Source organism: Rhineura floridana, chromosome 2, assembly GCF_030035675.1.
Source record: "Rhineura floridana isolate rRhiFlo1 chromosome 2, rRhiFlo1.hap2, whole genome shotgun sequence".
NCBI classification, from domain to species: domain Eukaryota; kingdom Metazoa; phylum Chordata; class Lepidosauria; order Squamata; family Rhineuridae; genus Rhineura; species Rhineura floridana.
Genome location: NC_084481.1, coordinates 4633597 through 4654747, shown reverse-complemented (window position 1 = coordinate 4654747; position 21151 = coordinate 4633597). Strand labels below are relative to the sequence as shown.

At 41.9% G+C, this 21151-nt stretch overlaps 1 protein-coding gene across 5 annotated transcripts in view; it reads right to left on the bottom strand.

Moving 5' to 3' along the window:
- IQCA1 (IQ motif containing with AAA domain 1) overlaps window positions 1-21151 on the bottom strand; it is a 154867-nt gene that overhangs the window by 14076 nt on the left and 119640 nt on the right. For 4 of the 5 annotated variants that reach the window (XM_061607657.1, XM_061607656.1, XM_061607659.1 and 1 more), the window contains 2 exons: window positions 7200-7286; window positions 1088-1265 (listed from right to left, as the gene is read on the bottom strand). In XM_061607657.1, the coding sequence (XP_061463641.1) occupies window positions 1088-1265; window positions 7200-7286 (265 nt within the window). The remainder of the gene's footprint in view (window positions 1-1087; window positions 1266-7199; window positions 7287-21151) is intronic. The other variant, XM_061607658.1, reaches the window with a different exon arrangement.

Below are 21151 nucleotides of genomic sequence, written 5' to 3'. Positions count from 1 at the left end.
TGGACATCATCTTGAATCAAGATGGCGGTCTGAATCTTTCAAAACTGCACTGATTTTTTTGGTTTCTTATAATTCCCAAGTAATGCCAAATTCAAGGCTACTAATACCTTATAATTCCTTCCCTAACTTCATAGAGCTTCTTAATTTGGACCCTGTAGTTTGATAAGCCCTTACATGTTTTCCCATTCTTCCCATTGCTGGTTTATATTGGGGGAAGGTAAAGGAAATGGAGGAATGACTCATCCTGGTTACCCTGCCTCTGGTTGGAAGTCAACTTGAGCTTCTTAGGGTGCTTGACCAAGCACAAAGTAAACTGAGAAGTGGTGGCAGTTTCAATGGGGGTCTGAGGAATGAGCTGACGGCCACAGCAGTTTTGATACATCCTCCCACTTGACACCCACCCCCAATGATTTATACATGGACAGCGGTTATGTGAATAAGCAAAGGTGGCTACTATCTTCATGTTTAACTTGGAACTCAATTAATTTTTAATGTACCTCACAAGTGAATTTAGCCTAATTGGGACCTGAACAACAGTTTATAATCCAGAAATGAAAATTAGTAGCACTAGAGCCATGAATTATCTAAGGGCTCTTTTCCATGTTTTGCCCCCTGTCAAAACTTTGATTAACAACTTGAAGGTGCAAACAAATCTGAAATTGTAATGAACTGAGGCATTTTTTTAGGTTTATAAGGTCTGTTTTTTTTTTTAAAAAAGTCTTTAAAAGTACACTAAATTTAATGGAAAAGTGCTACATTATGGACAAAGGCTGGGATCCAAAGAGCCCTGTGTACTGAGTGGAAATGACTGTTATGCATGCATAGGGGAAGGCGGAAGAGGTTTTCTTCCTGAGTGCATTCTCTTGTGCCCCAGTGCACACCATTCTGGAGGATGTACCAACCTCAGGAGTCACTTTGGTGGTGGCTGAGAAACTCTTGTGTGCACCACACATACACCACAACCAACCTAGCCCATTCCTTATAATGCCTATTTAATATACTGCATTTTACAAACATTTTGAGCATATGCTTGCATAAATTAGCTTTATGTAAATAGCACTTTCATCATGTGTTTTCATATACTTGCCAAATCTTGAAGCGTAGTCTGGTCTTGGAACTAGAATGATTTTCTTATAAACCCTGCAAAAGGGCTTAAGGTCTGCATCAAAGGGACGTTTAGTGGTTCCTACTATCAAGATTCTGTCTTCAATTTTCAGGGTTTTCAAAATTTTAGTAAGTTGCTTTTTCAAACGTTTAGGTTCCATCTTCCAAATAAAATACAAGTAAGTGAAATGTTAGATAGGACTAGGCATCATGGGAAACTTTTATTTTGACCTATGCATACATCTGGCTCTACTCTTCCAGAACAATCTCACTAGATTTTATTGTTATGAACATTTACCTTTGGTGCTCGACTTCACATATATTTATAGGAATAGAGTCTGGGAGTCAATGTTATATGTAGGGATGGAAAGATCTACCAGTTTCAGTTCTCTCAGTTTCTCATTTTTCCAATCATAAATTCAGTTTTCCACATTTCCGCAATTTGTAATTTTTTAAAAAAATCATCATAAAATTCAACATTTTAGTATGAATTCCTCCTAATACACAGTTTGGTAGACAATTTTGACTAACATACATATTTTGCCATTTCTCATCACAATAATACAGTTTTGCATACTCTTTTCGTATATTCATTTTTATGCTTGCTTTCCACTAATATATTTATTCTTGCAAACATTGGTTGGTGTACTGCCAAAAACTTTTGAATAAGTGCGAATTTCTTAGGACGGTTGTGTTTTGGCTCTCATATTGTTTTGGAAAGTACAAATTTGATAGATTCAGCTTGAAATGTGAACTGAATCAAAATTCTCACCCATCCCTAGCTATATGGCAGGACTGTTTCTGATTACAATAAAGCACAGGTTTTTTGATAGGATGCACAATTTTCAGAGCACAAATATGTGACATATTTGTCAGGATTTGTCATGGTGACTCAGTACTTTCTTTTACTGTCTAGACTCCTTTACAGGTTCAGATCAACCCTTATTAAATTTATACATTAAACGCTCAATCCTGAGATGCTTGCTTGCTAAAGCTAAGACTAATATCTTTGGAATAATTGCAAGATTGTTATCGTGGTTATATAACAGTTGAGCCACACTATATCTAACTTCAGTATCAAAGTAATGTTGCTATACCATTACTGTGATGCTCCAGGGGTGCTGTAATACATATGTTATCCTGCATATATAACAGTTGAGCCACACTATATCTAGCTTCAGTATCAAAGTACTGTTCCTGTAGCATTACTGTGATTTTCCAAGGGTACCATAATACATACGTTCCTATTTCAACAGCTTCTTTCCTGATGTGTCAGACTTTGGGACAAAGCTATTAATGTACATTCTTACCACAAGAAACTGTATGTAAATACATACATTTTTTACAAATTATGTAATAATTCATACCACCAGCTAGCCATTAAGTTGAACTGCAGTGGTATACTTAGGAGTAAAAGAAAATGGAAAAATATAATGCAATGCTTTGAATCCTGGGTTCTAGCCTTGAAATTTTGTTATGCAAGACTTATCTCAAATCTAAACCAAACTTTCCCCAGATTCAGCAGAAATCAAGTGTATTCTTTTGCAGATTGGATTTTCACCTGTTAAAGTTCTCTGGTCCTGTCCATGCTAAAGAAATGGTTATTTCCAAAATACATATTGAAAGCTACTTTTTGACTCTGATAAATAGCAACTTTGTAAAAATTGCAACTCAATTTGACAGATGTATTGGTTAATGAATTGAATGCTGCTTTAGTAGACTGACCAGGATCTGGACTGGAATAAGAGCTACTCTGTTAACACACAGGGGTTTTAAAAGTCCCCCCTTCAAGCTGCAGTCCCATACCAGCAGTAAATCCTGCTTACGGTTAGGGGCCCCATTAGAATGGCACCTCATTAAGGTACAGAATAAACTTTTGTGCATCTTGCTATGAACAAGCAGTCTGCTTGTGGGTGCATTTCTTACAATGCTATGTGTAGATTCACCCCCTTTCATTATTTCAAACTGAATAACTGCTTTGGAGAGGAGAAAGGGCATAGCTCAGTGGTGGAACATCTGCTTTGCATGCAGAAGCTCCTAGGTTCAATCCCTGGCATCTCCAGGTAGGCCTGGGAATGATTTCCTGCCTGAAACCCTGGAGAGCCACTGCAGTAAGTGTAGACAATATTGTACTAGATGGACCAATGGTCTGACTCAGTAAAAGGCAGCTTCCTGTGTTCCTAGGGTTAGGACTTCACTAGTTCCCAGCCAATTAGTGCTGTGCACGCAGCTTCTGAAAACAGGAAGGTTTACTCTGGAACTTTGATCTGCACTTGATATATAGGAAGATGGCATGTTTGATCAAAATGCAGGGCCACCACTCAGTAGACCCTTAGCTTGAAAATCTCAGGCAAGTAGAATTTTCTCATTTCAAGAATGGCACAATTCAGCCAATGATAACTAGTCTCACCGATATCAATGGTGGAGATGTAATCATTTGCTAAATTCTCCCTTTGAAATCAATGAGATGTACAAAAAGGCTTTATTTTTACTGGATACTGGAATCACCAAATGGTTACACAAAGGGTAAAAAATCCAGACTTGGTCACAGTTCACTTAAGTGTCTATGTGATCGCTTTTTGAGGTTAACAGTCTCTTTCAGTTTAGGACAAGAGATATAAACATTTAACAGCATACCTACCGTTGGAACAATTTCTGTTGCTATAAGAGTATGTAAAAGACCTAGTAACACATACAATTTTATCTATTCAGTGGGATCAGTGTGGCAAGCTGTTTAAACTAATCTCAACCAGCAGAGGGCATTAGTCACCTCATAGCTAGGTTCAATATTTACATGCAATTTTTGAAAAGGTTACATTTATTACACCTGGGACCAATCAAACTTAGAACAAAAAACAAATAACATCTGTGGGACTATAGCTTCTTTTCAACTGATATCCAACTGATACGCTGCTAAGCAAATTTGCTGTTTTCATTTTATCATGAAACCAATCATGAATAGAGTAACATAATTAAAATAATCAGAAGATAAAGAGTTTCAAGACCTGAAGCTTCATACATTCAAAAACAGCTGTGCTTGGTCAAGGCCCAAGTTTTTCTGTAGAATTTGAGCATTTTACATGACTTGTAAGTACTGATTTAAAAAATAAATCCAGATTTCAACATTTTTAATAAGAATTTGGCTTCAACTTTCCCTATAAAGTTACCATTGTCTCTATTTTAAAATTTGTTTCTGCCCTCTTGTTTGCCTTTTACACCAATTTGACTTTTCCATTTCAATTATGCCCAAGGGAAGAATTCTGTTAAAGAGAAGTTAACTTAAGTTTCATGATAAATTCATAGAGGATAAGGATGTCAATGGCTACTAGCCACAATGGCTATGTTCTACCCCCCACTGTTGAAGGCATTATGTCTCTGAATACCAGTTGCTGGGAATCACAAGTGGAGAGAGTGCTATTGCATCCAGGCCCTGCTTATAGGCTTCCTGTGGGCATCTGGTTGACAGTAGGATGCTGGACTACATGAACCATTGGCCTAATCCAGTAGGACTCTTCTGTATTTACACCAAGAATATATGGTTCTGATAAAAGATATGATCTGTTTTGGATTTCTCATTTTCTAAGATTACATGACAACAATATAATTGTGCCACAGTGGGCGAGTGGTTCCCAGGCCTGAGAAATTGGTCAACTGCCTGGATGGGGCTGCACTCCCTCCAAAGGAACAGGTATGCAGTCTGGGGGTGTTTCTGGACCCAGTTTTGTCACTGGAGGCTCACACAGTCTCAGTGGCTAGAAATGCCTTTTCCTAGCTGGTGCATGGTACGACAGCTATGACCATTCCTGGACCAGGAGAGCTTGGCCATAGTAGTTCAGGCATTAGTGACTTTAAGACTGGATTACTGCAAAACACTCTACGTGGGGCTTCCCTTGTGCTTCACCCAGAAACTGCAGTTAGAGCAGAATGCTGCAGCATAGTTGCTGATAGAATTGAGACCCTGTCAGAATATAACACCTCTGCTCAGAGACCTGCACTGGTTGCCAGTTTGTTACCAGGCCAAGTTCAAGGGGCTACTATTGGAATATAAAGCCCTTAACAGCTCAGGACGAGTTTACTTGCGGGATTGCATAACCCCATATGTGCCAGCTTGCCTGCTTCGATATGCAGAACTGGCACTGTTACATGCGGCACATAATACTGGTTCTGCGCTTGTAAGAAATTGCAGCAGCTCCTACACTTTGGAACTCCCTGCCTATTGACATCAGACAGGTGCCTTCACTGTATTCTTCTGAGCACCTGCTTAAAACATTTCTGTTTACGCAATCCTATCCAGACACATAGATGTTGATGTGTTTTAATCTCTTTTTAATTTACTGCTGTTTTAATTGTTTTTTAATTTTTTAATTACTTGTTTTTAGCTGCCTGTACTGATAATTGTAATGTTTCTTGTAAACCACTTAGAGGTTTTTTTTAACAGTCAAGCTATATATACATTTTGTTAAATAAAAAGGCTATTGAATGCAAAACTGGTTTATATATATGACAGTTTTGAAAGCAACAAACAGAACTTCACTCAAGCTTGCTCTGGATCACTACAAAGATTCCATTAATCACCTAAAAATGAAAACTCTTGTTTGGTTAATCACAATTACGTTCATATATATATACACAAAAGGAAAAAGCAAGACTAGTCACTTAGTGTTGTGATGTGGTGAAATACTCTTATTTTCACCAGTTCCAGTTCACGCCTGGCTATGGGCCTGAATTGACCTTGGTCCCCCTGAGGAATAACCTTTTGTCGAGGACAGGAGAAGTGTGACCCTGTTATTTTTACTTGACCTCTCAGCAACTTTTGATACCAGTGACCATAATATCCTCCTAAACCAGCTCTGTGAGATAGGTATTTGGGGGGCACTGTTTTAGTGTTTCTGCTCCTATCTCCAGGGTCAGTTTCAGAGAACAGCATTGGGTGATTATCTCTCAGCCCCCTAGTAGTTATGCTACGGAGTGCCACAGGGTACCATTTTGTCCCCGGGGCTGTTTAATATCAATGTGAAGCCACTGGGAGCAGTCATTTGGAGAGTTGGGATGAGGTGTCATTGGTACACTGATGATACCCAGTTCTATTCCTCTGTAACATCTATATCAAGAGAGGCCGTGCAAGCTCTGGACTGGTGCCTGGAATTGGTAGTGGGCAGGAGGAGGGCCAGTACACTGACTTTGAATCCTGGCAATATGGAGTCGCTGTGGGGGGGCAGTTCCTAAGTCTGGATAATTGGTCAATTGCCTGATTTGGGTGGGGTCGTACTCCTCCTGTTGCTAGATGCCCAGGTCACCTCAGTGACTAGGAGTGCCTTTTGCCAGCTTTAGGCTGGTAAGACAGCTATGGCCATACTTAGAGTGTGATAGCCTGAGCACTGTTGTCCATGTCCAATGTGCACTATGAGGGGCTACCCATGAGACTGACCCAGAAGCTGCAGCTAGTGCAAAAAGTGGTGTCTCAACGGCTCACTGGGCTGGCCTATCATCATTATATTCATTCAATGCTGAAAGAATTGTACTGGCTGTCAATTAGCTACTGGGTTAGGTTCAACGTGCTAGTATTGCCATACAAAGCTATATACAGCTTGGGACTAGGATACTTAAAAGGTCATCTCATCCCCCTACAAACCCAACTGATCATTGTGTCCTACAGAAGACGGCATCCTGCAGATACCATCCCTTCAAGACGTTCATTCCACATGATGTTGGAATTGGGCCTTTAGTGTGATGGCACCAACCCTTTCAGACAGGCGCCTGCTCTGCTGCCTTTCTGGCGCCTGCTAAAAACATTCCTCTTTCAACAAGCCTTCTGCAGTCTTTATCCCAGTTGATATCTGTTTTGGAATTGAATTGATTTTATGCATGCTCTATTCTTTTAAACGTCTTTGAATTTATAATTGTTTTTATAATTGTTTTTATTTATATGCAATTGCCTTAAATGCTTTATACAGGTAACCGTTTTACATGTTCTTATATTATAAATGGCTTCAGGGTGCCTCATGAGAAGTGATCCATAAATGAAATAAATAAATAATACTCATTTGTCCGTCAACTTGCGATTCTGGTACTACAATATGAAAAACTGGATCTACCTCTTTTTCAGCTTTAGGCACCCTTTTGTAGAATGTTTTCTCTGTGTCTCCAATCCAAATGACTGAAGGCTGTAGCTGTTTGGCAACCTGAGAGGTGAAAAATCGAGTTTCAAGTCATAGCATGTGTTAAGTACAGTACAGATGGGGTTTCTTCCTCCTAACCTAGCAACATGTTCCAGGTATGGGAGCTTGTGACTTCCCAGACCTGGAATATCTTCCTCATTAACTTCAGTCAAAGGAGCTAAGCTGCGTGCACATTTCTTGTATGAGTGGATCAGCTCCCACAATCCCCAAGTGCAAGATTGCTTTACAAGCAAGAAGAACAAAGGGTTTTGTGGCACCCGAAATACTGTCTGACTTATTGTGGCATAAGATTATGTAGGCCAGAGCCTACTTCATAAACTGTATGAAGTTGTCTCCTCAGTGAGGAGTACAGAGAGAAAACGGAGGAAAATATATGTGCATCTGACAAAGTGGGCTCTGGCCCATGAAATCTTATGCCACAATAAATGTGTTAGGCTACTTGCATACATTTTATTCTAGAATCAATGGAGAATGAGTTCTTGTTTTTTCCATCTAGTCCACACACAGTCTAGACCTATTGCATTTTTATTGTTATTTTTGCCCCTGAACAGCACTTGACCATCGGGTTCAATCCGAAAATAAAAGCTCATTACAGATTGCTTCTGCTTGAAAACAGATGGAGGTGGTCCCAGCAACTGGGAGGGGGGAGTATATCCACACCTGCCTAATTATGTTGTGGGTGGGCGTATACCAAGATAGCATAATCTCATGAAGTGGACGGTTTTCAAGCACTTATCTGGTAACCACACCCACCCATCTGGATGGCAGGATCTACCATCAATCTAGATTGAATACAGAATGTTGAGGATGACCATGAAATGATTGTTTTGAGAAAACCTATATTTTTGTTCTACAAATGCATAAGTGTACACACGGCTTTAGTCTTTAATGTGCCGCATAACTCTTCATTTTTGCTGCAACAGACTAACATGGAATGTATTTTTGGAAAGGATTGACCCCAGATTGAAACAGATGCTTTTAGTCAAGTACAGAAAGAATAGAAGCAACAGAAAAGGAGGGGGAGTAGCGTTATACGTCAAAGACAAATACACCTCTATGGAAATCCAAGAGAGCGAACAAAGGGGTCCGGTAGAGACCATTTGGGTAAAAATAAATGGAGAAACAAATAAAACCGACATGGTAGTAGGTGTCTACTACAGACCCCCTGGCCAAGAAGAGGTGGTAGACGAGGCCTTTCTCAAATAAATCTCTGAAATCTCAAGGAGGCAAGAAGTAGTAGTGATGGGGGACTTCAACTACCCGGATATCTGCTGGGAGACAAACTCTGCGATGCACAAAGCCTCCAACAAATTCCTGATGGGCCTTGCTGATAATTTCCTCTTTCAAAAAGTAGAAGAAGGAACAAGGGGATCGGCAATCCTGGACCTGATCTTAACTAACACAGATGAATTGGTCACGGGAATTAAAGCGGTCGGTATCTTGGGGGAAAGTGACCACATAATGCTGGCATTTGTGATTCTGGGGAAAGCCAAAGAAGAATATAGTCAAACATGGACCTTGGATTTCAGGAAAGCCGATTTTAGCAAGCTCAGGAAAATGATGGGTAGGATCCCGTGGCTAGATAGACTAAAGGAAAAAGGAGCCCAAGAAGCATGGGAGTTCATGAAGAACGTATTACAAAAAGCGCAATCGCAAACAATTCCAAAGAGAAAGAAAAATGGAAGACATCGGAAAAAGCCAATGTGGCTACACGGAAGACTGGTGGGGAAGGTAAAAGTAAAAAAGAGCATGTATAAAGAATGGAAGGAAGGACGCATCACCAAGGAAGAGTACCGACGAGCGGCTCGGGCTTGCAGGAATAGCGTAAGGAAAGCTAAAACCCAGAACGAGCTGAGGCTGGTGAGGGAAGCGAGGAACAACAAAAAGGGGTTTTTCAGATATGTTCGAAGCAAGAGAAAGACCAAGGAAATGGTGGGACTGCTGCTCAATGAGGATGGCAAAATGTTGACAGATAACGAGGAAAAAGCAGAACTGCTCAACGCCTATTTTGCCTCCGTTTTCTCCCAAAAAGGGAACAGTGTGCAACCTCGCATCAGTAGCAATCTCAGTAAGGGGTCAGGACTGCAGTTCGAGATTGATAAGGAGATAGTCAGGAAATACCTAGTTAACCTAAATGAGTTCAAATCTCCAGGGCCTGATGAACTGCATCCCAGAGTATTGAAGGAACTTGCGGATGTACTCTTGGAACCTCTTGCCATCATCTTTGAGAAATCCTGGAGAACGGGAGAGGTGCCGGAGGATTGGAGATGGGCAAACGTCGTCCCGCTCTTTAAAAAGGGTAAAAAAGAAGATCCGGGGAATTACAGGCCGGTCAGTCTGACTTCAATACCGGGAAAGATATTAGAACGGATAATAAAAGAGTCCATTGGCAACTATCTAGATGACAATGCTGTGATTAGTAGGAGCCAGCATGGGTTTGTCAAGAAAAAATCCTGTCAAACTAATCTCATCTCTTTTTTTGATCGGGTCACTAGCCTAGTAGATGGTGGAAATGCTGTAGATGTCATCTATCTAGATTTCAGCAAAGCGTTTGACAAAGTCCCCCACGACCTTTTGATTAGCAAACTGGTCAAATGCGGACTACATGGAAATACTGTCAGGTGGATTCACAACTGGCTGGAAAACCGTACTCAAAGAGTGGTCGTCGGTGGCTCTGCTTCGGACTGGAAGGAGGTTTCGAGTGGAGTGCCACAGGGTTCTGTCCTGGGGCCGATACTCTTCAACATTTTTATCAATGACTTAGATGATGGGGTGGAGGGAAGCCTTATGAAGTTTGCAGATGATACGAAACTGGGAGGGATAGCTAACACAATGGAAGACAGGAATAAAATCCAAAGGGACCTGGATAGACTAGAAAATTGGGCTGAAATTAATAAAATGACATTCAATAAAGACAAATGCAGGATTCTGCATTTAGGCCACAAAAACAAAATGCACGGGTACAGGATGGGAAATACCTGGCTTAGCAGTAGTGTGTGTGAGAAGGACCTTGGAATTGTACTGGATCGGAAGTTGAACATGACCCAGCAGCGTGATGCTGCGGCAAAAAAGGCAAACGCGGTTTTGGGCTGCATAAACAGAGCTATAGTTTCCAGGTCGAGGGAAGAAATAGTCCCACTATATTCTGCATTAGTCAGGCCTCATCTGGAATACTGCGTTCAGTTCTGGGCGCCTCATTTTAAGAAAGATATAGACAAGTTAGAGTGGGTTCAGAAGAGGGCGACGAGGATGATAGCTGGTATGGAGAACAAGTCTTATGAGGAAAGGTTGAAGGAACTTGGCATCTTCAGTCTGGTGAAGAGAAGGCTGAGGGGTGACACGATTGCACTCTAAGTACCTGAAGGGCTGTCACATAGAGGAGGGTACAGATTTGTTCTCTGCTGCCCCAGAGGGTAGGACTAGGTCTAATGGTTTTAAGTTGCAGGAGCGTAGATTCAGATTGGACATTAGAAGGAACTTCTTGACAGTAAGGGCAGTTCGGCAATGGAACTGACTGCCTAGGGAGGTGGTGGGATCCCCTTCGCTGGATGTCTTCAAGCAGAGGCTGGACAGCTATCTGCGGGAGATGCTCTAGCTGTGGATTTCCTGCTGTGAGCAGGGGGTTGGACTCGATGGCCTACAAGGCCCCTTCCAACTCTATGATTCTATGATTCTAAGTAGTATTCAGAATTTTATTTAGAAATATTTGCAAATAGTTAATGAATTACACAATGGTCAGAAATTAGAGAATGAACTGAAATTCTATTTCACTTTCTAATTAGGTAGAGCACACATTTGCACATCATGGTAAACCACAGTTTAGCATATTGTGCATGAACAAGAATGAGCCTAAGGTTTGAGTGCTCCCTTCTTGTTTTACCATGTGGATGAGAGTAGTACTTTGGAAGCAGGGGCAAGGAGTTTGGACTGACAAACTGAGGTTCATATTGAAAATGAAATGAACTGCCTTCAAGTTGAACCCGACTTATGGGGACCCTATGAATAGTGTTTTCATGGTAAGCGGCATTCAGAGGGGGTTTACCATTCCCTTCCTCTGAGTCTGAGGGGCAGTGAGTGGCCCACGCCCACCCAGTGAGCTTCATGGCTGTGTGGGGATTCGAACCCTGGTCTCCCAGGTCGTAGCCCAACCACTATGCCACACTGGTTCTCAAGGTTCATATTAAGTATGGTTAATTTCAGACAAGCCAACTTCAAACCATACTTACTGAAGCTGGCTTGTTTAAACTAACCAGAGTTAAGATTAACCACAGTTCTTGATCTTGACATGACTATCCATGGCTAAGCAAAAGCAGAAGCTTCTGAACTCCTCCTGTTCTGCAGGAGGAGGATGGGTGGAGGAAATGAGCCTGAGGTTTCCCACAGCTCTTTCCTGCTCGTGCACATCATGCAAACTATGTTTTAGTCTGATGTGTAAATGTCGCTACCAATGTACCCCAAGGAAAATTTACAGTATCCACATATTACAAAGGCTTTTTTTGCAACTGTAAAGTAAGGTGGTATCTCTATCATACTGCAAACTAGAAGTGAAGTATATTGAAGCAGAAGCTAGAAAGCTGGCAAAAGTGTAGTAGCTAAGAGGATGAGCATACTTTAAATCTTGCAGCTGCTATGGTTTCATGCCTGAGGCAAACCACTTTTGCTAAGCCTCAGTCTCCCATCTGCAATATGGGGATGACAGTACTAACTTTTTTTTATAGACTGTTGTATTTTAAGTGACTCTGACGTGCTATTCAAATTATACGTATTATTATGAATAAAGATGTACCTCTTAAGGCATCGTACGTGGGTATATCCCAAATCCATCACTTCATTTGTCATCAGTTTCATGAAAATGTACATTGTACACTTGTTCACATTTGTTCACATGGTATTTGCGAAGAAGGTTTAGAGATAATCATTCTAATTAATCTTCACCACAAATGTGTGTCATGTATGAACAAGTTCTCAGGGTCAGTGTATATCCTACTGAAGGCATTGTCAAATCCGTAGCCATAAGGAATACCTTTTTTAGCTGCTGCTTCAAATGCACTAGGGTTTTAGATTGCAGCATGAGAAACGTGGACTTCAAGATTTTTGCTTTGCTTGCTAAGTGTAGCTATGGATGGACTTGTATGATTATTTTTTCCATCGTCTAGTCACTTCTTGCAGTAACTCCTTAGTATTGTCTGCAGGACATTCAGCAGACAAGGCTACCAGCAGAAAAGTTCCTTATCAATCCTACCATGTAATGAATGTAAAAACTAAAATAAAAAATCTCCCCTTCATGGAAAAAACTGAGCTGCATAAAACTACCCTGAATAGAAATTCTCTGAAAATTTCGACTGTTAGTACTAATCACAAAGTGGCCTTATAGCTGTATCTGTTAAGTAAAATAAGTTCTGAATAGCCTGGTTCATATGTCACGGTAAGCTAAACTAACTGTGACTTATTGCAACTGTGCAAAAGTGCTGGCTCCGGGATAGGAGCCCACACCTGCTTTGCTCCTCCTTGGTCCTTTTAGATCAGCTCAGCACAGCAGCTAAGCCAAGGTTTGCTTAGCATGTTGGCTGAATCCAGTATCATGGTAAAGCTCTCTTGTCCTTAACCCTGATCTGTAGCCAAGAATAAACCTTGACTGCAGAAGAAGGCTTAACCACATTCCCAGGTTTGAACAACATGCTAAGCCAGACCTTGGCAACTAAAAGGACCAGGGAGGAACAAATATGCTGTGATCTCCTTCATGGGAGCCAGCAGGTTCTTGCTAAACCATGGATTGGTTTAGGATTATTTGCAAAAATGGTCATTGTACAGATAAGCATTTTGATTATCATTTTTCTGCTGCTTTGGTTTTTAGCAGCTGTTGCAAGGAAAAACAACAAACATTGCTACCATGCAAAATAATTATGGATTTTATTTGATCAACAAGCACATCTGATATGCTTAGAAAAGCCTAAGAGAAATAAATCTCATTTTGAAAACACTGCAATTTTAAGCTGAAGAATGTCAGCAATCCTAAAATGATGAGAAAGAAGGAGATGAAGTCTTTGACTTCGAGGTGTTTCTACGTATTTCCCACTCTTGTTCAGAAAAGCATGTAAATGTGACATGAGAATACCTTTTGGAATATCTGTTTTGCTTTGATACATTAATTACTTGAAAAATAATCTTAAACACATGACCTAAAAACAGACATCAGTGGCATTCTTTCTCAACACAGAAGAATCTAAGGAAAATCCACATTTTAGCTTATACATAATAAAGTCACTAATTATTTCACCAATTTATTTGATTAATAATTCCAGTTCAAATTAGTGATTTTAAAAATATATGCTGTTGGGAGTCCTATTTTTCATTCTCTTCCTGCAACAATTTTTGTTTTTTTAATTAATTTCTTCTAAGGAGCTGTTGAATTATACACACTTTCTCTACAAGGAAGCTTCTTCAGTAGTCACTGTTGTTAGACAGGTGTAGATCCAAAAGATTACTGTCTGATCCCAGGTCTTTGTATTTTTTGTTAGGTTTGTATTTTTCTTCAGAGGGATCATGTTAAACGATTGGGGAAATGCATGTATCTTAAAACAAAATAGGGAGTGAGCTCACTTTAAATTAACACTCGGATAGATCATTTATATGAATGACTTCTGTTTCCTAGTTCACAAGGAGGAATTGTGAATGAATAGATTTGCCTATGTACAGAACAGGGGTATTCTGTTGTCTTGACCTGATCAATATCCTGCAATTTTGCTACATTTTTTAACCAACTGAGACACCCATAATCCATTGGTATCTGATTGAAATTGTTGGCAGATATGTAGCAGACTGTATGTTCCAATGAAAGTACTTCATTTGAATTATCCACGGGTAGTTTGAATCTATGGATAATTAAATGGACTATGCAATTAATTTATAATTGAAATTTTATTAGTAGTGCTATGCTCTTCATTTTGTTGAAGTCACCAGCAGATGGCTCCTTAACCTTTCTAATACTGCCTTAAGTGAAGACTGTGACAGCATTTCATGACAGATGAGGCCTGTTGTTCTTAACTGCTTAGTCTTCATTTCCAGCATGTGTTCTGTAAAACCAGCCCTTTAATGCTTGTTAGCAAAAGTTTATTCCTTTGTTGCTTGTACTTAGGTTGTGATTGCAGTCTGTTTCTAAATTGCAGCAGAGGGACAGTTGCAGTTTGAGGCTTCTATTATGTGTGAGCAATTTGTAGCCTCAAGACTATTTCTGAAAATCCTAGTGTTTTATTTGTAAATTGACTTTATCTCAAAGTTGCAGAGAAAAACTTAAATATCAAGGGATATAGGCCTACTTGAAAGACTCAGAAACTAAATGAGAAAATAATACTGCTTTTATGTAGTAAGTTATCTCATGCTTTGCTCAGTAATCTCAGAATAACATTTATATTGAAAATATTGGAGAGGTAGCTGTTTTCAGGAAAAACAAAACAATGAAGAGTGTTGTGTCTAACATGTATTGTAGCATACATTTTCATAGGGGAAACCCTACTTCATCAAATGGTGATAATACTGAATTTTATTCAAATTATTTTTATATTATTATATACATTATAAGCACACAGTAATACAATGAAAGGACTGCAAGTTATGAGGTAAAAATAATCATCTGCTTATACAGATATACAACTATAGTGACTCAAGATTTATCCCACAGATCACTTCTTTCTACTTGGTGCCTCTTAGATATTTATACTGAGTATTCTTTGTTCCATTTCCTTTGGTGCAATATATATCTGTTCTCCAGTGTCTTTGATCTGGCCAACTAACACAATATAAACATTAGATTTGTTCGTTTACTCAGTGTTTATAAAATAATGACATTAACTAAGACATTCCTATGTAAATATTCTTCTATCTCAAGATAATGTAAAACCACCTTTTAATTGCGATAGTAATGAGTTTCTTCTACAGTTTATTTAAATTAAATTTAGCTAGTATGCTAACTGATATGGCCAGCTGAAAACCAGATGATTATAATCATCTGTAATAATTCAGCACACATCATCTTAGAGCTACCAGTGCCCCAATCCCTCTGGAAGAATTAGTTAATTAAAGGAACATGCCACATTTTCCAACCTCATAAGGTTAATACCTCTGTCCCAAAATCTAGGGGTATGAAGACATTCACTATCTATTCTTTATCCTTTCTACAGTAGTGTTATCTCACACTTGGCTCAACACTCATTTATACTAAATACTGGCATTTATACTGAAGTGTTGGTAATATGCAAATTTATTTACATTTAATTAATTTGGTACTCAATCAATTTAACAGCATACTTATGAAATTTAAATGTATTTGCATATTACAAACACTTTAGCAGAAATGCTTGTATTCAGCATAAATGAATGACAAGGAAAGTGTTCATTAACACAAGAAAAGTTACCACACTTTGGCAAAGATGCAAAAGACCACAGTCAGGGTGTGTATATGTGTGTGGAAAGTTTTAAAAGCACTTTCTGAGCAATCCTAATCCCCAACCTGCAATGCTGGAAGGAGTTATGATGAAGCAGAAGTTTTTGTCAGGGTGCAGAAGTCAGGTGACGGAGCCAAGGACTGCAAATCAGAAGGGGAAGGATGCAGGGCCAATCCCAGAAGTGCTGCTACCTTTTGAGCCTGTAGGACCAATGTCCCTCCAGCCAGAAGATGTAGGACTGCCATCCTCAGACTTGGAAGATTCTTAGAAGACCAGAGGCTTCCCTGTTCTGTCACAGTAGGAAACTACTACGATAGCTGGGCCCCTTTAAGCAAAGTAGTACCTTCCAGTACAGGTGGAGCTAACAATTAGAAGGCAACTGTGGCTATAAGGCTGAGTCGCGGTTTGTTCCTTGTTAAGGCAATACTGGAGCTCTGCTTTCAGCTTGAACCCTTCCCTACTTTGTGTTGCCTCATTTTGCCCTTTATCTAGCCTGAACCTCACCCTGCTCCCAGCCTGAGTTCTGCCTTGCTACGTCATGCCACAGTCTCTCTCTGCTGTGGTCTGCCACCATGGAGACTTCCTACAATCAATGAATGCAGAACAAAGCTGGTGATGGATCTTCTGGATCCAAAACTGGCCATTTTTTGCTGATGGCCAAATCAAGCCTCCTCTGCTGCACCAGCATAGAGCTGAAGCAGCAAACAATTGGAAAATTACTGTTCCCTCACCTTCCACCCTGGCCGATAGGGCTGTGGATGCAACAATGATCCCATCATTCCATTCCACTCTGTCCCTAGTTTGGAATATTCTGCCCATGATATGGCATGGAGGGAAGATTTCTTTTTTTAAAAAGTGAAAGCCCTGTAGATATTCTTGGGTGTGCCTAAAGCAGCTACTTGTAAGAAGAAAACATTGCTTTTAATATTTTATTTTTGGTAACTGTCCTATAAAAAAGACATTTGGTCTTACCGTAAAATGGTTTTCTCTGTGCATGTTAAAAGTTGATCTCAGGTGGGTAGCTAGCTCCACCTAGTGGTTGAAGGCAGAAGAGTGCTAAAGAGGTTTTTTTTACAAGGACTTCCTGCTCTGTGCAGCTCCTTATTTCAGTTTTTGATAACAAGCCAAACAACAGGAGGAAAGAACAAAGAGAAATAATAGGAACCATCAACATGAAACAGGAGACAACAGCACTCATACGCTCTCTACTGTAGGCCTAAGATGAAAAAGACAGTGATGGCAGCCCAGCTCTCCTAGGGAGTGGCCCTGAGATCAGCTTTTGACATGCACAGAGAAAACCATTTTATGGTAAGACCAAATGTCTTTTCTCCTATGCATGGAAAAGCTGATCTCAGGTGGGGCATACCAAAGCTGACCCGTGTAGGGTGGGAACATTGCTGGGCTGATTATACTAGTGATCTGGGAGAAGGTGCTGTAGCACTCTCCTCTCAAAAGCTGCCTCTGTTGATGTATATGTGTTAATCTTATACTGTTTATTAATTAACGTATTAGGTGAGGCCCATGTAGCTGCTCTACAAATCTCTGTGATAGATGTGTGGTGTGAGAATGCTGCCAATGTGGCTGCTGTCCTAGTTGAGTGGGCCACTATCTTGGCTGGCTGGGCTAACTTTGGAGAGGCATAGGCCAGTGTGATACATGCCTTGATCCATCTAGTGAGCATGGACGAAGACACTTTCTTCCCTAAAGATGATGGGGAAGGAGACAAACTATCTGTCTGATGGAAATGTTTTGTTTTAGAGAGATACACTTTCAGGGCTATTCGCACATCCAGTTAATGCCACACTTTCTCTGTGGGGTGAATGGGATTAGGACAAAAAGAAGGAAGTACCAGGTCTTGCTGACAGTGGAAGGTAGACAGTACTTTAGGATGAAAAGAAGGGACAGTACGCAGGACTACACTATCCTTATGAAACACACAGAAATTCTTGTCAACAAACAGAGCATTCAACTCAGACACTCTCTGGGCCAAAGTAATGGCCACAAGGAACAAGACCTTAAAGGATAGGAGCAGTAGGAAAATTTGACTAAGGTGTTCAAAGGGGGCTTTTCTAGGGCCGTTAACACCTTGTGTAGATCCCAAGTTGGGTAACGATGGATCATAGGAGGTGCCGATGCCATTGCCCCACGTAGAAAACACCTGAGTAACAGATGAGATCCCAGAGGTTTCTCCGGAGATGTAGACAGAACCGCCCAAAAGGGCTGAAGCCTGGCGTCTGGGAGTGTTCGGCCTAAGACCCAAGAACAAGCCATCCTGTAGGAAGCAGAGAATGTCGCCTCTCAATCTCCAGACATGAAGTGCCAGTCATCCCGGGTCTGGCTGAAGAAGCTGTCCCTGCGATAATAGACCTTCCCTGAGGGGAATTTGCCATGGAGGATCAACAGATTGACGAGTTCCGGGAACCAGGGTCTTCTTGGCCACCAAGGAGCCATCAGTAGAACTCTTGCCCTTTCGGCTCTGATCTTTTGAAGTACCCTGGGAATGATCGGAAGAGGTGGGAAGGCGTAGAGTTGTCCTTGGGGCCACTAGGACATCAGAGCATCTCTGGCTTCAGCCTCTGGTGTCATGTATCTGGAGAAAAATCTTTTCACCTGGTGGTTGAGGTATGTGGCAAATAGGTCCACCTCGACTCTGCCGAAGCATCTCACTGTTTCCTGAAAGGCCAACAGGTGAAGCTTCCATTCTCCCTGATGCACCTTTTGCTGAGCCAATCCACTTGGCAGTTGTCCTCCCCCTTGAGGTATTCCATGAGGATCGAGTCCACATGTGTTTCCGCCCACTGGAACAGCAGGGAAGCTTCCTTCTGTAGTTGTGGGGAGCATGTGCCTCCCTAACAATTCAAATGTGATTTGGCCAATATGTTGTCTGTCCTGACCAGCACCACCCGCAACCGTTTGATCTCCACGAAGTGCCTCAGGGCTAGCCTAATTGCACGAAGCTCCAGAAGATTGATTGGAAGTACTGACTCCTGTGGTGGCCAAGTCCCTTGTATCATCTGACCATCGCAAATGGCTCCTCAGCCTATCAGGCTTGCATCTGAGGTGATCAGGGTCTGTGGAGGGTCCTGGAACAGCACTCCCCTTAGTAGACTGGGTTTGTGCACCCACCATAGCAGGGAGCGATGGACCACTGGTGAAAGTGTTACCTTCTGGTGACGCCTGGCCGCAATGTCATTTTGAAAAGGCAGTAGCACCCACTGGAGTGGTCGAGAGTGGTGACGAGTCCATGGAGTAGTCTGATAGGTTGAGACCATCAATCTCAAGATACCTGCCAGATGCATAAGATCCGCTGAAGGCGAAGATAGGAGCAGTGTGACAGCTGTTATTATCTTGTCTACTCTGTCTTGAGCTAACATTATGAGTCCCTGCTGCGAGTCTATGGTGGCCCCCAAATGTGTTATGCAGTGGGCTGGACAAAGCTGGCTCTTGGTTGGTTGACAAGGAAGCCGTGATCCTTGAGGCATGCTAGGGTGATGTGCAGATCTTCCCAAGCCTTGTGGAGGGATGGAGACTGGAGCAGAAAGTTGTCCAGGTAAGGAAAGGCATGGACCCCCTGGATCCTGAGGTGTGCCACCAGAGCAACCATGATCTTTGTGAATACTCTGGGGGCAGATGCCAGACCAAAGGGCATGGCCCTGTACTGAAAGTGATCCTCCCCCACCGCAAACTGGAGGCAACGTCTGTGAGGAGGAAAAACAGGGACATGCAGAAACGCCTCCTTCAGATCGATAGATGAGAGGAAGTCTCCCTTTCTCAATGCCTCCTTGATGGACAATAAAGTTTCCATGCGGAACCTGCGGTATTTTATGAACTGATTTAAGTTCTTCAAATCGAGTACCGCCCTGAAAGATCTGTCGTTTTTCGTGACGGTGAAGAATACTGAGTAGATTCCTGAGAACCTCTTGCCTGTTGGAACGGGCTCTATTGCCGCAATCTGCAGAAGGTGGGCAATTGCTTAAACATCTCCGCTTGTCTGGAGATGTTGAGAGGGGAGAGGGGATAAACTTGGTTGGAGGGAGGGAGATGAATTCCAGTCTCAGTCCGTATCTGAGGTTGTGCAGTATCCATTGCTTAGAAGACGTGTCCCTCCAGCGGTGGGCAAAGTGCTGAAGGCGTTCTCCCACCTGAGGGACCCTGGTGTCAGAACTGATGCTTATTTCCCCAAGACTGGGATCCAAAACCCAATATATTGGGGAAACGTTGTTGGCTTTCAGACTGGGTACGTTGCCTATTCCAGAAGGGACGGCTGGTACGGGACTCCTTTGCTCTTCCGAATGCCCTGGAGCCTAGAAAGGACTGGGAGGGCAAATAAGGATGGAAAGGTCTATGGAAGAATCTTTTGTTGTCTCGTTTTTTGGCAAAAGGCATAGCTTTCTTCTTTTCCTTCGACTCCAAGACCCCAGATAGGACGTTGTCGCCAAATAGTTTGCCACCCATATAGGGCTCAGATGTGAAATTAGTGTGGGCTTCAGTATCAGCCTCCCAATGGCGTAACCATAGAGACCTTCGAGTGAAAACACTCGCTGCTAATGACCTTGCCAAAAACTGCATGGCGTCCATGGATGCATCTGCCATAAAGGTCACTGCTCTTGAGATTTTCAGAAGAGACTTCTGGATTCGAGCCAGATCCTGCTGTGGGCCGTCCAATAGGTCCTCTAGCCACAGCAGAGATGCTCTTGCAAAGACCAAGGAGGCTGCTGCTGCTCTGATAGAGAGCGCACTGGACTCATGAATCCTCCTAAGGCCTAGATCCAATTTGCAATCTGACGAATCCTTGAGGTGGGCATCTGAGTCTTTCGGGTTCAAGGACAGAGTTAGTAAATTGACTGTGGGAGTGTTGACCAGAGGAACCTTGAGTTTGTCCATGATGTGTTGTTCCAATGTATAGTATTTGTTGGCAGTTACAACTGATTTCTTGAACCACAGTGGGGCATCAAATTCGGACTTGATCACTTTAGGCAACAGTGATGGAAGTTTTAGCACCCTTGACTTGGGTTTTGGGTCTGGACACACAGCTGAAATTCTAGATGCTGAGGGAGCTGGAGGATCTTCTGGAGAATTTAGGTTCAGAGCTTCCATTGCCTTGTACAGGAATGGAAGGAAATGAGCCTCCTGGAAAATCCTATTGGTCACTACTTCCTCTGACTCCGAATCTCCACTCCATTCTTCCTCATTGAGGACCATCAGCTCATTTTCTGGGTCCACTGTTGCCTCCTCCTGAAGTTGAGGACGCCTGCCCTGTCAGGCGGCATAAAGGTCCGGTGATGCCCTGCCCGGTGTTTGGGGCACATTTGAAGAAGAGCAGAGTGTAGTGAGGCCGTGCGCCACTTGCGCTCTTGAAGGTGGTGGAGTGGGTGCTGTGGCTGGTGTGTCCTGTGTGGGGTGTGAAGCCTCAGCTGCTGATGTGGA